The sequence below is a fragment of the Rutilus rutilus genome (assembly GCF_951802725.1).
Source record: "Rutilus rutilus genome assembly, chromosome: 13".
NCBI classification, from domain to species: domain Eukaryota; kingdom Metazoa; phylum Chordata; class Actinopteri; order Cypriniformes; family Leuciscidae; genus Rutilus; species Rutilus rutilus.
The window spans coordinates 24,591,811-24,613,942 of NC_140218.1; the positions used below are offsets into that span (position 1 = coordinate 24,591,811).

Below are 22,132 nucleotides of genomic sequence, written 5' to 3' on the forward strand. Positions count from 1 at the left end.
GGACAGCACCGTTGTATATCAATGATTAGTTTACAATGCTTGTAGAAGTAGTTAAGAGCACTAACGTTACCATGTGTGAAATGTTTACATAGTTAACAGTAGACCAGTTCATCTGTTGTTTAAACATGTTTCGTCAGGCTGTTAAGAAACTAGGTATCTATCATAATGTCAAAATTCGGTCACTGTCAACACTTGTATTACACGTGCTATGCTTTAAGAGTTCATAATGAAGACGTTTAATTTAGAAGTCATGCTTTTGTTTGTGTCATTATCAAAATGTTCGCAACTTAAAACAATGTTAGAAGTTTTGAGTTAAGACGAGTTTTCTAGACTAAAACTTGTGGTAAGTATTTATTAGCATTCTGGAATGATTACTAATAAAATACAACTTTACTGTTTTCATTTTATTCATTGAAAGTTATTTATATTCACAAAAGAATAATAACACCTGTGACATTCTTATAAAATGTTATTTTCTAAAAACACATAGCATCTCAAAGCATGCTGGTCAGACTAAAATAAATACATTAAACCCAAGATTTTCAGCCTGGGCATGGGAAAATATGTGAAACAGTTCATTTTCTTATTGTTAATTTCTATATTGTCCTGACATTCCTAACAAATTATCTTTTAAAACATTATATAATGTAATGTTCATGCTCTTCATGTTAGTTATTTTAGGTCCCTGCGTTGACTAATTCATATATTTAACAAAAAAATGTGGAGACTAATAGTAAATCCTTTTGGAAGCCTTTGAGGTTTCTTAAATACTTGATCACTGAAACTGGATGACTATTTTTCATGACTGAAGAAAGTCGTGTTTGTCTCAGTATTTAAAAAAAAAACCCCACATGTCGCATAGATTATAAAATCAGAATAACTATCCAACGTGTGGCTTATGAATTCCAAAAATTTACACCAAGATGGCTTTTTACTTTAAAGTATTTTATAGGAGGCACAAATTCACAATCGAAACTGCCCTTTTTTTCTCTATTGGCATGCAAGTATCCTAACCCCCTCTGTAAATTTAATAGCATTTGTTATGAATTACAGATTCTTTGATGCCAGATGCTGGAAAGCAACTTGTGACAACAGCGATGTCCACAATTAAATGTGTGGTGGTTGGAGATGGTGCCGTGGGTAAAACCTGCCTTTTGGTTTCATTTACAAACAAGTTCTCATCAGAACCGACAGTAAGGAATGGATTTTTTTCCCAATTATGTATGCAGTACTATTGCTCTGATTGATATGGTCCTCTCTACCAGCTTGAAAAAGAAAAATGCAACCTTTGTACCCATTATTAGTGATGACAGCTGAATAGATCGTTAAATCCCATCAGTTGCAATACTCATGGAAATAATCCTGTCAAGGTAGTGTCAATTCAGTTGCTTTGTCATGTTCTTTTTCAGGTGTTTGACAACCAAGCTGTGACTGTAATGATTGGTGGTGAACCATATTCTATTAGATTGTTTGATGCTGCAGGTATGTGATAATAATGCACTTAATCTATACACTTATAATACAGTGTGGGGAATATCTTAAACAGATTTCATATGAACACAATTTGCAAAACTCACAAACCTAAATATTTCAATATTTTGTAGGTCAGGATAAATTACGGCCCCTAAGCTATCCCCAAACAGATGTCTTCTTAGTTTGTTTCTCTGTAGTTTCTCTTTCCTCGTTTGAAAATGTGAAAGAAAAGGTGAGTCTGACATTGATCTGTCAATAATGTGGAATCATTTATTTTTTGCTAACAACAATTCATTTAAAATGCAGTGGGTGCCTGAGATAACCTATTACTCCCGGAAAACCCCCTTTCTGCTGGTTGGAACGCAGATTGACCTAAGAGACGATCCTATAACTATTGCAAGGCTTGCAAAAAACAAACAAAAGCCAATCAACCCAGAGACAGCTCAAAAACTAGCCAAAGACTTAAAGGCTGTGAAATATGTTGAATGCTCTGCTCTAACGCAGGTGGGTATGCTTGTAGAGTATGTTCTGTTTCTAAAGCCATGCTTTTGCTTTATTAGCATAACAAAGAGATTTGCTTTTTCTTTTCATTACAGAAAGGACTGAAGAACGTATTTGATGAGGCGATATTAACAGCTTTAGAGCCCCGAAGGTCCCACAAGACATGCAAATGTGTTATTTTATGAGCTGGACACAGCAGTATAATCAAAGATGAATCTGGACGTAATCCAACAGAAAGCATTTCTTTCTTTTTTTTATCAGGAAACAATAGCTTTTACTCAACAGTTCCCCCATCCCCATCCCTTATTTACCATGGTGCCCATATCACATGATTGGATATGTGTGCAGCTTTTACACATACAACTCTCTTTTGTGATACTAAAACACTCTTCTTAACAAAAATGTTAGTATGGAAGGCTAGAGTGGGGTAAGATGTGCCACTTTTTATTTAAGTTGTCAGATAATAAGAAGAGAAATGTGAAGTAAATAGGAGTAAAATAGGCCAATTTATATGTGTGGATGTCTGTCTGACTCTGTCATGACAGATAATTGTCATAGAGCCATATGAATATGACTTCTTTAAAACAATGTAATACTTGTCCCACTGTAGGGGTAAGTTGTGATATGTCAAGTTGAGTCATTGGGTAATATCTGAGAAATTTGTATTTAAAAAAAATATTTATACAGAAAGCTCTTGCTGAACATTCTTCACACTTTCTTTAAGAAAATACGTAAACGGAGTATTTCAAAAATATAGGCCTACATGGTTTTATACATTGCCACTTTACCAAAAAGTATGCAATATATTTTTAGACTAGGCTAAACTTTGGCATTGAGAGAAAAATGGTCAAAAATCACCTTTTCTATTTTTTTTTTTTTTTTGTCAGACATGGCCCTTTAAAAGGTCACATGACAGAAATTAAGGTGGTGATATGTCTTTCCCACTGCTACATTTATTTATGCGATTATACTTATTAAATTCAATATTAAAAATGTGGTCTTGTAGCCCAAGACTGGTTGCCCACTGAAATTAAGAAGGGTTGAGGCTGGTCGGTACATGGATGGGAGACCTCCTGGAAAAAACTAAGTTGCTGCTGGAGGAGGTGTTAGTGAGGCCAGTAGGGGGCGCTGCTCACCCTGTGGTCTGTGTGGGTCCTAACACCCCACTGTAGTGATGGGGACACTATACTGTGACGAGCACTGTCCTTCAGATGTTAAACCGAGGTCCTGACTCTCTGTGGTCATTAAAAATCCAAGGATGTCCTTTGAAAAAAGAGTAGGGGAGTAACCCCTGCATCCTGGCCAAATTTGCCCATTGGCCTCTATCCATCATGGCCTCTTAATCACCCCCATATATGGCTCATTGGCTTCATCACTCTGTCTCCTCTCCACCAATAAGCTGATGTGTGGTGGGTGTTCTGGCGCAATATGGCTGCCGTCGCATCATCCAGGTGGATGCTGCACATTGATGGTGATTGAGGAGATTCCCCCTTCTATGGAAAGCACTTTGAGTGCTGTGAAAAGCACTATGTAAATATAACAAATTATTATTATTATTAGAGATAGATTCATGTTATGGAAACATATCTGAAACTCAAGTTCTTAATGAAGACCCTCCTTAAACATGAATGAGTGTTTAAGGTACTCAGTCTCACTGCAACACAGTGTTTGGGAGATAATAAGGAGGAGGCATTGATAACTAAGAAAGGAGAACCAAGAGGCCTTTTTAAAAATAAACAGCTAAATACTCATTTATATATATTGTGCAAAAATAAATACAAATACAGAATAATTATGACAATCTTCAAATCATATACAACAATCTTCAAATCATGGACAACAATTAGAGATGCACTTATAATTTTCTTAAGGCTTTTTTAAGTTCACCATTACATAGAACAGCGTTTCACATAACAGGGAACAAATTCAAACAGAGTTGGGGTACTCGAGTCCAGCTTGCACTTGTCACAGACTCTAAAGCATTTTTACTCAGACTTTTGGGACTCGAGAAATGTTTCAGAGTGCAACTAAGTCCAGCGCTGTCGTTGAAATTCATGACTGTGTCAGTACTGCATCCTCACGAAAATCTATCATTTGCATGTGATTTTAGGTCTTGTAGTTTAAACATTCAAGTGATTTTCAATTGTCAATCGATTTCAATTTTCAAATTCAATAAGTCGTGAAAGATAACTGAATTGGATACTTGCACGCTGTCTGAAATGGCGCATACCCCCGAATGCATTTTCATCTTTTCAGATCCCAATACGCTGTTTCCATTCACTAAAGTAACATGGTTAGTTACCAGTTGAATTTATATCAATGATACAGTCAAGTCACTCAGAAATGTCGCAATACAGAAGTCAAGTCGGCAATAACTTCCATTAGCCTACATGGAAATTTTTAGTTTCCTCAGCAGGATACTATTAATGAGATGATGTGAAATTTAAAAAACATGCTTAAAACAAGCCTAAGATATTGACTTAATATTTAGATGGACTCGGACTCGACTCAGCTCTTATGGACTCGAATAAGGTGGACTCTAACCCAACATTGCAGGACAGATCTCTACACTACTGTTAGTGACCCGTATTCCATAATGGCCTGCCCAGAACTGTGTATCCTTCCCACCATGAGTGAAACGAATAAACCGAACTCCAGGTCCATAATCCTTAAAGACGTGTGTCATCTGAAATAATAATTTAAAAAAATATATAATGAGAATGACAGAGTTATTTGATTAAATTTGTTTGTTAATTTGCATTTCCTCTACTCACTTCACACCACTGCGTATCATTCCACTGTGAAAAGAAAACTGGTTCAGGCTCAAAGGTATAGATGGGTTTCTTCTTCTGATCAAGCAACTCTACACAGATCTGATACTCACACCCACAATCGCAGCGCTGGGCATACCTGCAGCAGACAAAACATTTGCATATTATACTTTAACTGGTATAATAAATAAACCACTGATATGGTAACATAAAACGAGAGTTTGAGTGAACACTCACCAGTCTGATATTTTGATATGAGGTTGCAGTTGATCCATGAAAGCAGCATTATAACCTTCTTTCTTCAAATCAATCAGCTGTTGCTTCAAACATAACCTGAGGACAAAGTTTACGGGTGTCAAAGAAGGCCTCAGACTCATCTATTGTCATATTGGTTAAACTGAATGAAAATTGTATTTTAATGCAAATAATTTCAGTGTGAACTTTCAACTGAAGAACAGTCATATCAAACTTACATGTACGAGGTGACAAAGCATTTTGGAACTGTGTTATTTGAGATTTTTACATAATTATCTTCAAGTCCCCAGCAGTCACCGCCATTCTGTACAATCTTCCATCCATTGAACGCATCTAATCAGACCACCAGAGAAGAGAACGTTACATAAATGGAGCAAGTGACATTAGTGGCAAAGGAATAGTGTTTTTTTATTATTATTACAACACAAGTACCAGAGGTTCATAAGCCTATAGACATAAGAGTCTTTGAATATTGTCTTGGACAAAGGGGGCTTGGAATAATTTAAACCTTAGTAAATAATTTTTTAGGACTTATTAGGTCCCTCTTGGAAGTTTGCCATTTCTGCATGTACATACTTGAAATGTGCTCTAGTCTAAAGATCAGTTTTTGTTCCAAATATTGCAATATTGAGGTATTCATAAATGCCTGTTTAACCAACATTTGTTGTGAGCCATAAACCAAAGATGATTGTTGTGGTTAAACCACTAAAGTAAAATAAAAAATGTGATTTTGCAATACCAAATCATAGAGGTGGTTTTCAAAGGTTTTCATCACAAAAAAAAAAGAAGCAAATTTTAAATGGTCAAGCAACCAACTTTTTTACGTTGTAATGCACATTTAAATATTACATTGTTTTTAAATATTAACTTTAATTGAGCGTTAGATAACAGCAAAGGTAAAAAATAATATAAGAAATGAGAATAAAATAGCTGTTGATATCGACCAATACTGATAATAAAAAATTTTTTTTAAAAAAAGAGTCCAATATCAACCAATAACTGATATGTAACAATTTACAATCAGCTGGTGGAGGATGGAGCAAAGTGGAAGATGTCTAAGCATGAATCTGTTCAGAAAAATAGCATACAAGCTGAAAAACTACAAAACTAACAGTTTAGAACATGTTGAGACAAAAATATAATTGTTGAGGAATATCAATACAGGTTCCAGGTCTGTGTTTCCAAAAAGCATCATAAGCCTACAGATTGTAAAAACCATTGGCACCATTGGTCTTTATGATCAGCTTAGGTTGACGATGCTTCTGGGAAACAGCCCAGAATATGAAGTGCACTGCTTTATTGAAACATTACTTATTTTCAGTCCAGTGGCTCACCTTCTGCTCTGGGATTCTTGAGTAAGTTCCGTCGTTTCTTAGTTATAAAGTAAAACAGGCGCCAGTCCTCTGGGGGTCTGGAGGCATCACAGGGCTGGATCCCCTCTCTCCGACAGCGCTCTCTCCAGTGTGCAGCACTGTCCACCAGCTCCTTCCACTCACGACACACCAGCCGACAGGCTCGCACCACCTGATGTTCAGGCAGGTTCAGTAGGATCTCCTCAACCACAGCTAGAGGAACATCTGGCTGCAGACAGGGGAATTAAGATTACCTTTAAGTTCTGATCCAGCTGTGGAACATGATTGCTGTTAGTTGGTCCGAGCTGGTCATCTGCTACCATGTTCCACCCCGACCATTTAAATGGTATGACCATCTGGTTTATTGCAATGATCGACTTATCATAAGGCAAGTCAGTCAATTTCAGCATTGCATGGCCAAGTTATAATATGATGCTAATTCTCTATAGCAACTGGCTAACTGAAACCAAGAACTCAAAAACTTACTGAGTCTGATCTGGGTTCAAAGTCCCTCGAAGTAACATGAATGTTCCCGCTCTGTGAATGACCCATTCTTGTTTTTTTTTTATATCTCATTTGATATCTATAAATCACTTTTGCACGTCTGTACCTACTTGTAAAAACACGGAAGTTACGTTTTTAAAAAACTGACAATGTTACAGAAGAAAAAAGAAAACGCTAATAATAGTAGCCACCTTCGCATTAGTTATATGAGAGGACCGATCTTCTCACCAGCGATAACGAATGTTTATTGCAGCAGGACTCTAATCTGCCTCTGGAAAACTGAAATATATCTGGCAGTGGAGCGTGACGACTCACTACCGGTTTGACGCTGTCAGCTGATCCGTTATATACTTTTTTCCAGTTTATCTCATTAGTCACATGTAGCAGCATTCTAGACTTCAAACGCCGCTGAATCAGTATAATCCTTATAATCAGTATAATCCTTTCACATGTTTTACGAGATTCAAAATCGAAAGTTCTATTACCGTAAGCGTCATTGCCCCGCCCACAACTCTGACGAAAACATACGGGTTCTCAGGAGTACTAGGTCTCTTTGCGGAACAAAAAAGGGCATTCCCTATTTGGCGGTTTTTAACCTCTTTACCTGATCTGCACAAATCGAGTAGGATATAAACAGAAAAAAAAACAAAAAAAAAAACAGTAAGTGGATTGTTGTAAACTTGATTTGTGTGAATTTGCTAGATGAGTGATTCTACTTTTTTTTTTTTTTTTTTATAATGTGTTACTCATTGTCATGGATTACATGATGTTACTGGCCATACCAATATAATATTTTCAGTAAAAAGCATCTTATATAGCTGAAAATCATGATTTCTTGTTGTCCCAATTAGTCAGTGTATTTTTGACATCATTGTCTAATAATTTTTTTTTTTTTTTTTTTTACTTTTTAGGTATTATTTCGTTTATTGTGTTTATAAAATCCCTAAATAGTCATTTTCCTAATTCTACAATTATTAATTCTGATAGGATGTGCGTTCTGTGCTTTCTCTGAGAAAATATTTTAATCTAAAAAATGTAGAAACAGTTATTTTGTAAAACGTCAAAAGTGTTACCACAATATCAAAAGGAAACCAGAATGTATCACTGATCACTCAGTAGGTTGTTTAAAAGTCTTTTAAACACGATTTCATTAGTGCTATGTGATCTTAGCATTTATGCTAGTAAGTGGTGGTATGTTGTTTTAAAACAAAAAAGCTGATTCTTTTAATTAATGTAATTAATGTAATTAATTAATTAATGGATAAATTCTTTGATAAGAATCTTAGACTTATTGGAAGATGAATTAAAAGATCCATGTTTGTACCCCTTAACCCAATTTATTGGTGTGTTTGATTTACTAATTATTTATTTGCACTTACTGAATGCCATTATAAATGCATATTATGTTGATTAAAATAAATTAAATACATAAAATAAATTATAATAAAAATACCAGGAAAGTTTGTTGATTGCGTCATTTCCCCATTTTATTCTACATCGGTTCGTTTTTTTATCCTCATGGGGGTGTGATCTCATTGGACACTTGCAGTTGTAGAATAAATTAATCATGTGTGACAAGTATTGTAAATAGTGTATTTCACTATGGTATCAATGATCAGGAACTTCAAAAGATTGCAATTGGCTTTGGTGTCCTAGTAAAGTTCCTAGCAGAGACCTTAAAGGAGAACTCCGGTCAATTTTAACATTGAGCTCATTTTTTTGTACATTTGGAGTGCTGTCAGTACTGAGAACAACGACAAAAATCGGTGTTGCCTACACCGAGTTATCCTCTTTTTAAAATTTGCACCCTGTTGACTTCAATGGGGCAAGTTTTAAACCTGCTTTTAGGCTGGTTTAGTACCTATGATCACGCGCGTGAACTCGACAATCAACTACTGTGGACTTCGACCGAAAACAGGATGTAAATACAGGTATGAGCGCTGGCTGAATAAACATAATTTTTATTAATATCTTTCACATCTACTGCAGTTAGATTCACCCGCGTTCACTCAGAAGGAATCACTCACATGACCTGTGCACTTGTAATGACACATCAAGGATGTTAAGAGGCTAAAAGCAGGTTTAAAACTTGCCCCATTGAAGTCAACAGGGTGCAAATTTTAAAAAGAGGATAACACGGTGTAGGCAACACCGATTTTTGTCGTTGTTCTCTGTACTGACAGCACTCCAAATGTACAAAAAAATGAGCTCAATGTTAAAATTGACCGGAGTTCTCCTTTAAGCACTTTGACTTTTCAACATTTTGATGTATCAGGACACGAGAAAGCGGAGACTTAACTGGAGAGGATTATTAGACTGATGAGTTGTTTGTCACTTCAGATACTAACCTGATTGAAACCATGATTATTGTAATTTATATTTTAATGAACTTAAGTTTCTCTTGCCTTTACACATAAATTGAGTTATTTTTTTACAATTGCTATAGACACATTCCTAAATACTTAGATACTTTTTCAAAACTCTTTACACAGTGAGCACAACATCAGTCTATGTGTGCAAAACTGTTGATCATTTATCATTGCTTTGACACAATGACATGACTTGACAATTACAATAGTGACAATACAATACTTGACATGACAATAGTGAGCCTACGGTCTGACGTAGAACCCAGAAGCGCTGCACTGTTTACACTACGTCAACAGCGTGGGAGAATGACGTGGAAGAGAAGAGATTGTTGAATAATGTTATTTTGGGGGGGTTTTTGCACACAAAAGGTATTCTCGTCTCTTCATAATATTAAGGTTGAACCACTGTAGTACATGGAATATTTTAACGATGTCTTTACTACCTTGCTGGGCCTTGAAAGTTGCAATGACGTTGCTGTCAATGGAGGGACAGAAAGCTCTCAGATTTCATCAAAAATAGCTTCATTTGTGTTCCGAAGATGAACGAAGGTCTTAAGGGTTTGGATGGAACGACATGAGGGTGAGTAATTAATAACAGAATGTTCATTTTTGGGTGAACCCTTTAAATTGTACACATTTTCAATGGTCAAAAACCAAATGTTGGTCACTTTTCATACAGCTGATACTTTTTCTTTTGAAAAAGAATATCTGAATAACAAATGGCTCTGCAGTGAGGGTGGGAGAGGGAGACTGGGCTGATGATGAATCAGGCATTATACTGGGATGAATCAGCTACAATGAGGAGAGTACAGATAGCTCAGGGTGGGAGGCAGTATCTCAGTGTCCCAGTCTATTAGCCAGTCCTCAGTCTCAAGCTCCACCAAAACTCCCACAGGTACGATGGTTGCTGGTTCACACCCCTGGTCAGACTAACATTGGGGATTCTGTATCCGCGGTGCTCCGTCTCTCCACCCCTCCGCACTCCCTCCGGCTCCACCTTTATCCATGGGCGCAATGGCTCCGCCTCAGTCTTCGGGCACTCGGGTTCCTCCTCAGACACTCGTCACCACAGCTCTGCCTTGGTTGTCACTCTGGTCCATCAGCTCCTCCCGTCATCCCCACCATGGCTGTTATCCCCAATCTTCTCCTCTTTGGTCTTCTTCGTCTGTCTGTTTGCTTTTGCCAGTCCTTTGTCTTCTTCTAGCCCACCTCCAAAGCCTCCGCCATCCCTCCCTCATCTCTTCTGTTTTGACGCAAGGTCGTGCCTTCCGGGAGGGGGCCTTATGTCACTTATATGTTCTGTCTGTTTCATTATCATGGACTTTTTGTTTTTCGTCAGTCACGTGTTCCTTTGTCTTTGTGTCCCACTACTCATCAGTTACCATGGACACTCATGACATCTACACACCTGTTCATAATTTAGTTCATCATCACTGTGTATTTAAGTTCCTCTTTTTCTATAGCTGGTGTGTGGTGAGCGCACTGGCGCTGTTGTACTGTGGCTGCCGTCGCATCATCCAAGTGGATGCTGCACACTGGTGGTGGTTGAGGAGAGATCCCTTGATATGATTGTAAAGCGCTTTGGATGTACAGTAGTACATATGAAAGCGCTATATAAATGCCTCATTCTATTCTATTCTATTCTATTCTTTTTGACTGTTCTGTTCAGTGTCGGGTATTGGTTGGTGTATGTTGTGTGATCGTAGAACAGCCTACACTCTGTTACTTTGCCTTCATCAATGTGGATTACTTGAGTTTGTTTTCATTAAAGAGCCCTTTTGTTTATTGAAACCTTTTTGAACTTTCCTTCATTATCACCTGGACCTAACTGTGACAAGGTGTTATGATTAAAGTACACACAAGTACAAATGTTTGAGATGCAGTCAGGAAAGTATAATAATAAATGAAACAAGTAAATATCACCATAGGGTGAACTAGACTACTAGAATATAACATCAGGCATGTAGAGCAAACCTTGAAGGAGATTTGTCTCCTTCAAGCCCCAAACCTTCAACTGTTATTTCATAATCAAGCTTCAATGTACATTTATAAGTTCAAAGCTTTGAACATAACATCACTTACACACAGTAACTTTGAGACGTTTATTGACGTTAACTGCATGGCACTTAAGTAATTGATTATTTCATAAGCAGTGCATGTCTATGGCTGTAGTTATAGTCGTCGACTAAGGTCCTTCATTTTAACAGTGTAACATATAGGCCCGGTTTAACAAAGAGGGCTTAGACTATGCCAGGATTAGGGCATTTAAGTAGCTTTTATGAACGTGTCTTATTAAAAACATTTCTGGTGTGCATCTTGAGACAAAGCAATGGCACTGACATATTCTAAGATATAAACATTACGTTGTATTTGATATATATTTGATATATCTCCTTATGGCATAATGTATCATTGCATTTCCTAATTTGAAGGTCACTTTTGCGTCAGTTAAATTTAGGAAGGTTAAAAAATAATAATATGGAAAACACTCTAGCATCAGACTGGATAGATCTCCACGCTACTGTTAGTGACCCGTATTCCATGCTGGCCTTTCCAAAATTGTGTATCCTTCCCTCCATGTGTGAAACGGATAAACCGAACTCCAAGTCCATAATCCATAAAGACGTGTGTTATCTGAAATAAAGCAGAATAAACACAGGGACAGTTACGCTTTTATTATTAGTTTGATTACAGGGGAATATCTACTCTGTCAGTATTATTCTACTCACTTGACACCATGGATAAGTTTTCCCCTTTTGAAAGAAAACTTTCTCAGGCTGAAAGGTACTGATGGGTTTCTTCTTCTCATCAAGCAACTCCACACAGATCTGATATTCACTTCCACAATCAGAGTGTGGGGCATACCTGCAGATAAGACATGACAGAAATGTGGATCTGTTCTAAAATTGTTTTTTCATTTTAGAACCTGATTTAACATTGGTGATGTGTTCTTAAAGGGATAGTTCACCTAAAAATAAAACACTGTCAACATTTACTCACCGTCCTGTCGTTTAAAACCTCTATGACTTTATTTCTTCTGTGGAACACAAAAGGAGGCGTTTTAAAAGTCGATGATTCCACATTGAATCCATCATTGGACCGAATTGATTTAATTTTATGAATAAAAAACAGTGAGAGATTTTTCTAAATCTCCTTTTGTGCTCCACAGAACAAATAGAGTCACACAGGTTTGGAATGACAAGAGGTGAACTATCCCTTTAATGATATTTAAATTAAATTTCTGTCCTATGTGTGTTTTTCGTTTTGTTATTTTTGACTCTGTTGTGTAGGATAGTAGAGACTTGACAGAAAACAATATTGAATTGGGGGGGGGGGGGGGGGGGGTGGTGGTGGAGGAAAGTGCCACCAGCCAGGACTCGTGGTACTCAGGACTTATGCAGATTCTTACAACATAAAAAATTCATAAAAAACATAAAAAATTTAAATATGATTGTCATACAGCTTGGGTTCTCATACTGCCAGACACAATTCCAGCATAAGGCACATGTGACCCAGATGGACAGGTAATTTACAAGAATGAATCACATAAAATATGAAATTCACCACCTAAGATACTGTAGCATGAAATGGGAGTTTGAGTGTCTCTCACCAGTCTGATATTTTGATATGAGGTTGCTGTTGATCCATGAAAGCACCACTATAACCTTCTTTCGTCAAATCAATCAGCTGTTGCTTCAAACATGACCTGAGGACAAAGTTTATGAGTGATTCATGTGTGGATTGGCTTCATGATAGATTTATTTTAAAATTGTTACATATACTGAAATTAAATGAGCTCAAACCTTTTTTTGAAGGATCTACAATATCAAACATACCCATATGACGTTACAAAACATCTGGTGACCGGAAATATGTTCCTATTTCCTGCAGTCACCCAGCGGTCACCTCCATTCTGTACAATCTCCCATCCTTGAAGATCATCTAATTAAAACATCAGAAAAGAGACGTTCCCTGAAGCAAAAATGTATTATGGTGACACTTATTGTACAATCTTAATGATGTGACTCACTTTGTGCACTGGGATTCTTGAGCAAGTTACGATTTATGAGACTGAACCTGCAGGTGGAAACACAGAATTTATGTTTCGCATTTTGAGGATATTACAGTAAACCAACTGAAACAAAACTAACGTGAATGTAGCTACTATTATTTGTATGTCAAACATCACTCTTCTAACTTACTGCAGCAGCACTTTAATCTGCTACTGGAAAACTGAAATATATCTGGCAGTGGAGCGCGACGACTCACTACTGGCTGACGCTGTCAGAGCTGATCCGTTATCTATACTTCTTGACGGTTTAGATTAATCAGAGGATTCTGGACTTCCAAAACCGCAGAATCAGGATCTAATTCTTAGGGATCACGTGTTTACTGTTTATCGACAATATAGAACACAGAGTGATTGTTGGTGGCATCAAAGCCCCTCCCACAACTCTGATAAATGCAATAAGGCTGCAGTAGGACAGGACATGTTATGGGAAATGTATTATGGTGTTATGGTACAACTAGACATAAGATAGATTCTCAGCCTAGAGACTCATCACCCATTTTGAGAAGTTAGGTTATACATTTGATAAAGTGTATGATATTTATCACTGTCATTCAGTCATTCAGGCGCCAACCCTGCTGTCATTTGAAGATATGAAATATGGTATGAATAAATATCAATGTTAATGCATTTTCTGAATACTTTTATTATTACTATTATTAAAAAAAAACTAACTATTATTATTGTTACTTTTATTAATTACACTCAAAGTTTTTTTATAAATTCCTCTTTATAAATCCTTAAACACTCTAAAACACTATAACACAATCCTAAAACACTCTTTATAAATTCCTTTAAATGGTTTTTATAAGCTCTGGTCAGAGCAAAATAAAATGAATTAGTTATTTGGTTGGTTTGTAAAGTATAATTTGCTGTAAATAAACCTCACTCCCCTGGCCTTAAGAGGCATACCAACAGCTGACGCTAGAGGCTGTGGTCTTTACCATCCTCATTAACAAGCCCAATGCCTGCTTGATGCTGGTTTCAAGTGGGCGGAGCGGAAATAGTGAACATTTGCACTTTATTTTAATTTTTAATGGTTTTTTTTTCATGATATGCCTACATATAACTTGTATCTGCATTGTGCATTTTGATAAAAAATAATTCATTGTTAAAATTAATAAATGTTTTACAGTAAAATAAAAGTCATGCTGGAAAACACTACCCCTCATCAGCTGAATAGATCTCTACACTACTGTTAGTGATCCGTATTCCATAATGGCCTGCCCAGTACTGTATATCCTTCCCACCGTGTGTGAAACGGATAAACCGAACTCCAGGTCCATAATCCTTAAAGACGTGGGTCATCTGAAATAAAGCAGGAAAAACACAGGGACAGTTAAGCTTTGACTATTAGTTTGATTACAAGATAATAACTGGACTGTCGGTATTATTCTACTCACTTGACACCACGGCTCACTGTTCCCAAACGAAAATATAACTTTCTCAGGCTGAAAGGTTCTGATTGGGTTTTTCCACTGATCAAGCAACTCTACACAGATCTGATACTCACTTCCACAACAAGAGATTGGGGCATACCTGCATCAGACAAAAAGCAAATAAAAGCCTTCCTATTAACAAAGTGGCCTTTCATATTAAAACCTGATTTGTGCCAAATGCTAGTACTGTGTTCTTAAAGGGATAATTCACCTGAAAATGAAATCATTTACTCACCATCATGTCGTTCCAAACCTGTATCAATTTCTTTATTCTGAAGAACAAAAATTATGTTTTGAAAGTTGAAAAATGGACCCCTTTGACTTTCATTGAATGGACAAAAAACACTGAGACATTTTTCAAAATATCTTCTTTTATGTTCCACAGAAGAAAGAAAGTCACACAGGTTTGGAACGACATGAGGGTAAGTGAATGATGACAGAATTTTTATAACTATCCCTTTAATGACATTTTAATTAAGTTTTACATAAAGAAATAAGATTCATTTTGGGCATTTTTGCCTTTATTTTGTAGAATGATTGAGACTTCACAGGAAACAATGTTTAAAAGAGATGGAGGGGGCGGGATCAGAAAGTACAAAATAAAAAATAATCTGCCGATAACAAGAAAAAACGAACAATTAAATATGAATGTCATATCACTTTGGGTTTTCATCCTGCCAGTTAAAAATTATCACATAAAATATGAAATTCACCTCCTAAGATACTGTAACATGAAATGGGAGTTTGAGTGAACACTCACCAGTCTGATATTTTGATATGAGGTTGCTGTTGATCCATGAAAGCACCACTATAACCTTCTTTCGTCAAATCAATCAGCTGTCGCTTCAAACATAACCTGAGGACAAAGTTTATCAGTGATTCATGTGTGGATTGGCTTTATGATTGAACATTTTCAGAACATTCAAACATACTCATAAGATGTTACAAAACATCTGGTGACCGTGTCCAGAAGTGGTTTATTATTTTCTTCTGTCACCCAGCGGTCACCTCCACTACGTACAATCTTCCATCCTTGAAGTCCATCTAATAAGAAAATTAGGAAAGAGACGTTACCTGAAGCAAAAATCTTTTTTTACAATTGTTACTGTACAATCTTAATTATATGAGCCACCTTGTGCGCTGGGATTCTTGAGCAAGTTAGGTTTTGTGCATCTCAACCTACAGGTGGAAACAAAGAAGTTACGTCTCATATTCTGAATATACAGTAAATATGAGAGAAATCTCAAATTTTTTATTTGAGAGAACACCCCCCCCAAAAATGTGTACATGCCCCCTCATCTGCTTCTGTAAAACTGTCATGTGGTGGAGAGTCTTGACGGCAGACCTGTTATATGTACTTCTTCTTGGTTTAGATATCCCATTATTCAAATATAAAAATTCAGCCCATCCAGCCACACGTTTCCCCATTTCTGTTTTGCTGGGGTTATGGCCTTTAAATAGGAATATATACCTTAATCAATTAATAAATAAAGGACAGATTCAAATAATAACAGATATTTTTAATATACTGCAAATGTGTTAAAAATTCATATTTCATTATATTGCAGGCTGTTAATTATTGAATTAATATTTTACTTCAATTATTTTATTTGAACTGATCATATCAACACAAAAGACAAAAAGTCATAACTTCATCCTTAATTCATGGGATCCAAGCTATAAAGCTCTTAAATAGTCATGTTGCCTCAGGTCATGCTTCTGATGACATGTACCAAGTTTGGTCTAAATACAATAAAGCGTTGCAGCGATACAGCCTTGTGTCCAATTTGGGGTGCTCTACATCAATTTCATTTGCATGCTATTCGATAACGGTTGGGTTTATCAAAAAGCTTTTGATAACTTTTGCCAGCATAGTCTGAAGATATTCTGATTTGATTTTCATAAAAATTGAAGCAACCGTCTAGGAGGAGTTCAAAAAAGTAGTTTTTTTGGCGGGAAAATTCGGTGGAAAAAGTTTCATTATGGAAAATCATGATGTGAAATGAAATCACATTTGTTTCTAGCCCTTATGGTTCAAAAGTTATTAGCATAAACATGAGGGAAATTTTGGACAGTTGGTGGCGCTAGAGGGATTGAGTTAGAGACTCCAAATTTGCTATGTTGACAGTTCAGACTATCATCTATCAGTGTGCCAAATTTCATAACTTTCCCGCAAGCAGTTCTATGAGCTGCAATAGACTCCCAGAGCGGAAGAAGAAGAAACGGAAGAATAAATATAGCTGCGAGCAGCCATTAGCGGGGCCAAGCGCAAGAAGAGGATAAGACATGCCAACATGGCTGGGAGTGTCAGACCAACTGCAGCAAGTAGCATTTAAAGATGAATTTAGGCAAAATAGCTGAAAAATCATATATACAGTAACTAAAAATATAATTGAATGGATTATCACTTTCAACCAATAGGTGGGGCTGTCTCGAAACCTTTTGAGTACCTTCAGGGCATGGTGCCGATGACTCGTACAGAGTTTCGTAACGATACGCTAATGTGTTCATAAAGTAAAGCATTTTATATCACAATACTATATTGAAGTCAATGGCAATTTCATGTTTTGTTCTGTTATAGCGCCAACTAGAGGCACAATCGCACAATTTCTTTTATGTGTTCTCAGAGTGAGCCCATACATGTGTGTGTCAAATTTGGTGAAACTCTCATTTCGGTTTGGAGTTATAAACATTTAAATGTAAACACAAAAAATGACCCACACCTGACTTTGTTTGCATTTTCTTGCCACTTACAAGTGGCAAGAAAATGGGTATTTGGGTATTAGCATATAGCCAACGACATATGTTTCCAAACTTCTTACGGTGGTTTTGTCTCGATCGGTCTAACGGTTTTGAAGATATTGGCAAATGTTTTTTAAGCGCTAAATCACAACGCTACACAAACAATAAGGCGAAATCTAGCATGTTTAGTATCGTTGGACTCGGCAAAGATTCACAAACCTAAGGAAATGACTCATGTGAAAATAAGTCAACCAAACCCAGAGTAATAAGCATCGGTCTAACGGTTTTGAAGATATTGGCAAATGTTTTTTAATCGCTTAATCACAACGCTACACAAACAGTAAGGCAAAACCTAGCATGTTTGGTATCGCTGGACTCGGAAAGGATTCAGTTACCTAAGGAGATGACTCTCGTGAAAATAAGTCAACCACACCCAGAGTTAAAAGCATTTGAATATTTAATTTTACCACTAGGTTGCGCTGGTTCAAAACTTCTCAGGCTCCTTCAGGGCATCGTACTGATGACCCATACCAAGTTTTGTAACAATATGTTCATGCGTTCATAAAATACAGCATTGTGTGAAAAATGGCCGACATAAGAAAATTAGATATCATTCGACTTGGCATGACGCCCTGAATCTAACGGATTTTTAGACAAACTGTTCAGAAGTTGAACAATAGCAAAAATAGCAGTTTTTCGTATCTCCGGACCAGTAGGTGGCACTGCGCCAAAACGTAGCATGTCGCCCCAGGTCATGCTTGTGATGACATGTACCAAGTTTGGTCTGAATACGATAAAGCGCTGTGGAGATACAGCCTTACGTCTGTTTTTGCAAGCGCTACATAAAATTAGTTCACGCAGTATTCGAGAATGGTTTGACGAATCGACTTAAATTCCATGGGCCCTATCTTGCACCCAGCGCAATTGACTTTGTACACCAATGCATGTATCATTCCTATTTTGCACCTGACGCACAGCGAACAGCGATATTTGCGTTTCAGATCATTAAAATATAGGGCCCCATAACTTTTTGTTGGCATGGTCTGAAGATGATCTGGTTACATTTTCGTGGAAATCGGAGCAACGGCCTAGGAGGAGTTAGAAAAAGTAGGTTTTTCTGAGAATTCAAAATGGCTGAAAGATTTCCATGACAGATAATGACGTCATAGGGTGCAATCGAATCGGCTTGAGCCAAGGAATCAGTGGGAACAAGATTTGTTTCTAGCCTTTACGGTTTAAAAGTTATTAGCATAAACATGAGTGAGACTTTGGACAGTTGGTGGCGCTAGAGGGATTGAGTTAGAGACTCCAAATTTGCTATGGTGACTGTTCAGACTGTCCTCTATCAGTGAGCCAAAATTTCATAATTTTCCCGCAAGCGGTTCTATGGGCTGCCATAGACTTCCATACGGAACAAGAATAATAATAAGAACGCCAACGATTTCAATAGGTGCCTACGCACTTTCAGTGCTTGGCCCCTAATAATAGGAACGCCAACAGATACAATAGGTGCCAATAATGCAACATTTCTACAGTGTTAGTAAGTGCGTGTGCATGGTCATTTTTTATTGGGTGATGCTGTGTGGATTGAAAAGCATGTAATAACCGTTTTGTAGACTATTTACCTCAACACTTCAGTTTACATGGTCAGAGCTATTCAAGCTGAAATATTTTTTTACAGTCTATGGTATATACATGTTTTTTTGTTGCATTTTTTAAGTTTTGTTTAATAATATGCCTACATATGTCTTTATATCTATTATTATTATAATTTTTATACATTTTATTTATACCCGCCTTACATAACACTCAAGGACACCTTACAAACACAATAAAACAATCAACATTAAACAAATAATCATTATTATAGTCTGGACAGACTGAATACAAACATAAAAGTAATCGCATAAAAGCCTGTTGAATAAGATGGGTCTTAAAGTGAGATTTAAAAACACGAAGACTTTCACTGTTTCGCTAATCCTGTGGCAGCAAGTTCCATAAATAAGGAGCTGCATGACTAAAGGCTCGGGACCCCATGGAAGTAATGTTGAGTACGAGGGAGAACAAGAGTGAGTGCAGAAGATGATCTTAAAGTACAAGTAGGAGTGTTGATATGAAGAAGGTCAGATAAGTATGAAGGGGCAAGATTATTCAGTGCCTTGTAAGTAAGAAGAAGAATTTTAAAATCAATACGATATTTAACCGGGAGCCAATGCAAGTGTTGTAATATGGGAGTAATGTGTTCAGTTACAGGAGTTCTGCAGATAATTAAATTTAGGAATGTAAAAAAAAAAAAAAACACTGGAAAACACTACCTCTCGGCAGCTGGACAGATCTCCACGCTACTGTTAGTGACCCGTATTCCATAGCAGCCTGCCCAGACCTGTCTATCTGTATCCTTCCCACCGTGAGTGAAACTGATAAACCGAACTCCAGGTCCATAATCCTTAAAGACGTGGGTCATCTGAAATAAAACAGAATAAACACAGGGACAATTAAAGGTACAATATGCAAGAATTCTTTGCCGCTAGAGGGCGCTACATTCCAAACAACAACAACGGCGTAGCTTGATGACGATGTGAAGGAGCGCGGAATGAAGGGAACTGTCGTTTTAAACTCCACCGTGGATGTAAATCAGTCAGACGGGAATCGAAAAATCATGTTCATGGATGATTTTATTAAATGTTGCGTTTAATGACATGCTTTTTGTGGCGAGGGGGGCGTGGTTCAGCGCGGTCTGTATTAATGGGAGAGAGAAGAGACGAGCGGGACGCAAGTAGGTCAAGTGCAAATGACGAACACCTGTGTCTTATTGCAGTGATCAGCGTGGAGAGACCGCTTATAAGCCGCGCTGGAACGAGAGACGCAGAGAAAGAAAACCGGTGGATCCAAGCTCTCATTTGTGAACTTTTTTGAGCCGTCGCGGTTACCACGGTGAATGCGCGTAGTGCGCGACTTTTGTTTGTTTTGCTTTATTTTAATAAAGTATGAGTCCCAGTCACGCCGACCCGTCTTCTTCCTTCCTGACTCTTGAACCTCGTCACACTTTTATTTCATTAAAATGAATTAACCGCAAGAAAAGTAAGGTTTAATAATACATTGTGCATACATAATACTACATAGATGTTACTGTATGTCTAATTCATTGTTGTGATAACGCTGCGCAGTTTTACGTGTTCTAAACAATTGTTGTAAAAGTACATTCAAACATACCCACATCATTTGCCAAAATACTGATTAATCTTTATGTATAACACATGCTATGTTTATTTACATGGCCATAAACAATGTCAATAAACTATACACAAATCTAAAGCAATAATACTTTCCTTACATAAACATAACTATTACCGAATGCTACATTTGAATATAAAATTAAGCATGCTTTGTCGACAGAACCAGCTGCAATCGGTAAAGAATAATTGTGTTCCATAACGACTGCACGAAACAAGCTAACGTTTGTTGCTTGATAGACGCTACAACTACAACTTCCGCATTTGTCCAGGACTCCACGCAGTACGAGCGGAAACTGAGGGTAACGCGGATATGACGCAATTGACTGGCGACTCCCAGCTCCCCCCTGCTCTAACGCCCCGTTTCCTTTGTTAAAATCGCATTTTTCTCACGATTTAAAAATAGTTGAAAAAATTTGGGATATTGTAAGTAATCAACCCATATATAACACTGGCCTTGAGATTTTGGGATATTTTAATGCAAAATTCTTACATATTGTACCTTTAAGCTTTGAGTATTAGTTTGATTACAAGGGAATAACTGCACTGTCAGTATTATTCTACTCACTTGACACCATGGATAATTGTCCCACTGTTGAAAGAAAAATTTATAAGGCTGAAAGGTACTGATGGGTTTCTTCTTCTCATCAAGCAACTCTACACAGATCCGATATTCACATCTATAATTAGGGAGTGGGGCATACCTGCAGATAATCAAAAATTGTGTTTTCATATTAGAACCAGATTTAACATTGGTACTGTTCTTAAAATAATAGTTAACCTAAAAATGTAAATTCTGAATTCTGGATGATTTACTGCCCCTCATGTCAATCCAAACATGTGTTCTTTCTTCTGCGGAACATATATTAAGATGTTTTGAAAGTTGATAAGTCCAAACAACATTAGACTCACTCAATTACCTTTCATTGTATGGACACAAAAAAATATTTGCAGCGTTTAACTGTTATTCGTAACTGTAATTCATGTATTGTGATATACACTCACCTAAAGGATTATTAGGAACACCTGTTCAATTTCTCATTAATGCAATTATCTAATCAACCAATCACATGGCAGTTGCTTCAATGCATTTAGGGGTGTGGTCCTGGTCAAGACAATCTCCTGAACTCCAAACTGAATGTCAAAATGGGAAAGAAAGGTGATTTAAGCAATTTTGAGCGTGGCATGGTTGTTGGTGCCAGACAGGCCGGTCTGAGTATTTCACAATCTGCTCAGTTACTGGGATTTTCATGCACAACCATTTCTAGGGTTTACAAAGAATGGTGTGAAAAGGGAAAAACATCCAGTATGCGGCAGTCCTGTGTGCGAAAATGCCTTGTTGATGCTAGAGGTCAGAGGAGAATGGGCCGACTGATTCAAGCTGATAGAAGAGCAACTTTGACTGAAATAACCACTCGTTACAA

At 37.1% G+C, this 22,132-nt stretch overlaps 3 protein-coding genes across 8 annotated transcripts in view; 1 reads left to right on the forward strand and 2 right to left on the reverse strand.

The window, feature by feature from the left end:
- Positions 1 to 15: 15 nt before the first annotated feature.
- On the forward strand, positions 16 to 2,977 carry cdc42l2 (cell division cycle 42 like 2). Of its 2 annotated transcripts, none has more exons than XM_084427466.1 (6): positions 16 to 343; positions 1,054 to 1,193; positions 1,410 to 1,482; positions 1,605 to 1,705; positions 1,780 to 1,977; positions 2,070 to 2,642. In XM_084427466.1, exons 2-6 carry the CDS (start codon positions 1,062 to 1,064, stop codon positions 2,157 to 2,159), a joined length of 594 nt encoding a protein of 197 aa, XP_084283592.1. In that variant the 5' UTR covers positions 16 to 343; positions 1,054 to 1,061; the 3' UTR covers positions 2,160 to 2,642. The 2 variants fall into 2 exon arrangements, with proteins under 2 accessions (XP_084283592.1, XP_084283591.1); XM_084427465.1 differs by having other exon boundaries at positions 20 to 153; positions 2,070 to 2,977.
- A 720-nt stretch (positions 2,978 to 3,697) lies between these two features.
- Positions 3,698 to 7,409, reverse strand: LOC311302236 (F-box only protein 6-like). Of its 2 annotated transcripts, none has more exons than XM_084427948.1 (6): positions 7,342 to 7,409; positions 6,335 to 6,581; positions 5,219 to 5,333; positions 4,983 to 5,078; positions 4,749 to 4,884; positions 3,698 to 4,660 (listed from the first exon to the last, which is right to left on the reverse strand). In XM_084427948.1, the coding sequence occupies exons 1-6, from the start codon at positions 7,351 to 7,353 to the stop codon at positions 4,514 to 4,516; spliced, it is 753 nt and encodes a 250-aa protein (XP_084284074.1). In that variant the 5' UTR covers positions 7,354 to 7,409; the 3' UTR covers positions 3,698 to 4,513. The 2 variants fall into 2 exon arrangements, with proteins under 2 accessions (XP_084284074.1, XP_084284073.1); XM_084427947.1 differs by having other exon boundaries at positions 6,839 to 7,371.
- A 3,904-nt stretch (positions 7,410 to 11,313) lies between these two features.
- Positions 11,314 to 22,132, reverse strand: part of fbxo44.8 (F-box protein 44, tandem duplicate 8) — a 36,137-nt gene continuing 25,318 nt past the window's right edge. For all 4 annotated transcript variants that reach the window (XM_084427941.1, XM_084427942.1, XM_084427939.1 and 1 more), the window contains exons 11-21: positions 19,791 to 19,939; positions 15,866 to 15,912; positions 15,666 to 15,777; positions 15,494 to 15,589; positions 14,698 to 14,833; positions 14,460 to 14,602; positions 13,256 to 13,302; positions 13,062 to 13,167; positions 12,836 to 12,931; positions 11,955 to 12,090; positions 11,314 to 11,859 (exon numbers count right to left, since the gene is read on the reverse strand). In XM_084427941.1, the coding sequence (XP_084284067.1) occupies positions 11,722 to 11,859; positions 11,955 to 12,090; positions 12,836 to 12,931; positions 13,062 to 13,167; positions 13,256 to 13,302; positions 14,460 to 14,602; positions 14,698 to 14,833; positions 15,494 to 15,589; positions 15,666 to 15,777; positions 15,866 to 15,912; positions 19,791 to 19,939 (1,206 nt within the window). In that variant the 3' untranslated portion in view covers positions 11,314 to 11,721. The remainder of the gene's footprint in view (positions 11,860 to 11,954; positions 12,091 to 12,835; positions 12,932 to 13,061; positions 13,168 to 13,255; positions 13,303 to 14,459; positions 14,603 to 14,697; positions 14,834 to 15,493; positions 15,590 to 15,665; positions 15,778 to 15,865; positions 15,913 to 19,790; positions 19,940 to 22,132) is intronic.

Coding starts and splice junctions, on each gene's coding strand:
- cdc42l2 (XM_084427465.1), top strand. CDS start 126: ATGTTTCGTCAGGCTGTTAAGAAACTAG. Junction 1,483..1,604: donor TAGATTGTTTGATGCTGCAG/GTATGTGATAAT, acceptor AATATTTTGTAG/GTCAGGATAAATTACGGCCC. Junction 1,978..2,069: donor AATGCTCTGCTCTAACGCAG/GTGGGTATGCTT, acceptor TTTTCATTACAG/AAAGGACTGAAGAACGTATT.
- LOC311302236 (XM_084427947.1), bottom strand. CDS start 6,928: ATGAGATATAAAAAAAAAACAAGAATGGGTCATTCACAGAGCGGGAAC. Junction 5,079..5,218: donor TGCTTTGTCACCTCGTACAT/GTAAGTTTGATA, acceptor CTTTGTCCTCAG/GTTATGTTTGAAGCAACAGC. Junction 4,885..4,982: donor CATATCAAAATATCAGACTG/GTGAGTGTTCAC, acceptor TGTCTGCTGCAG/GTATGCCCAGCGCTGCGATT.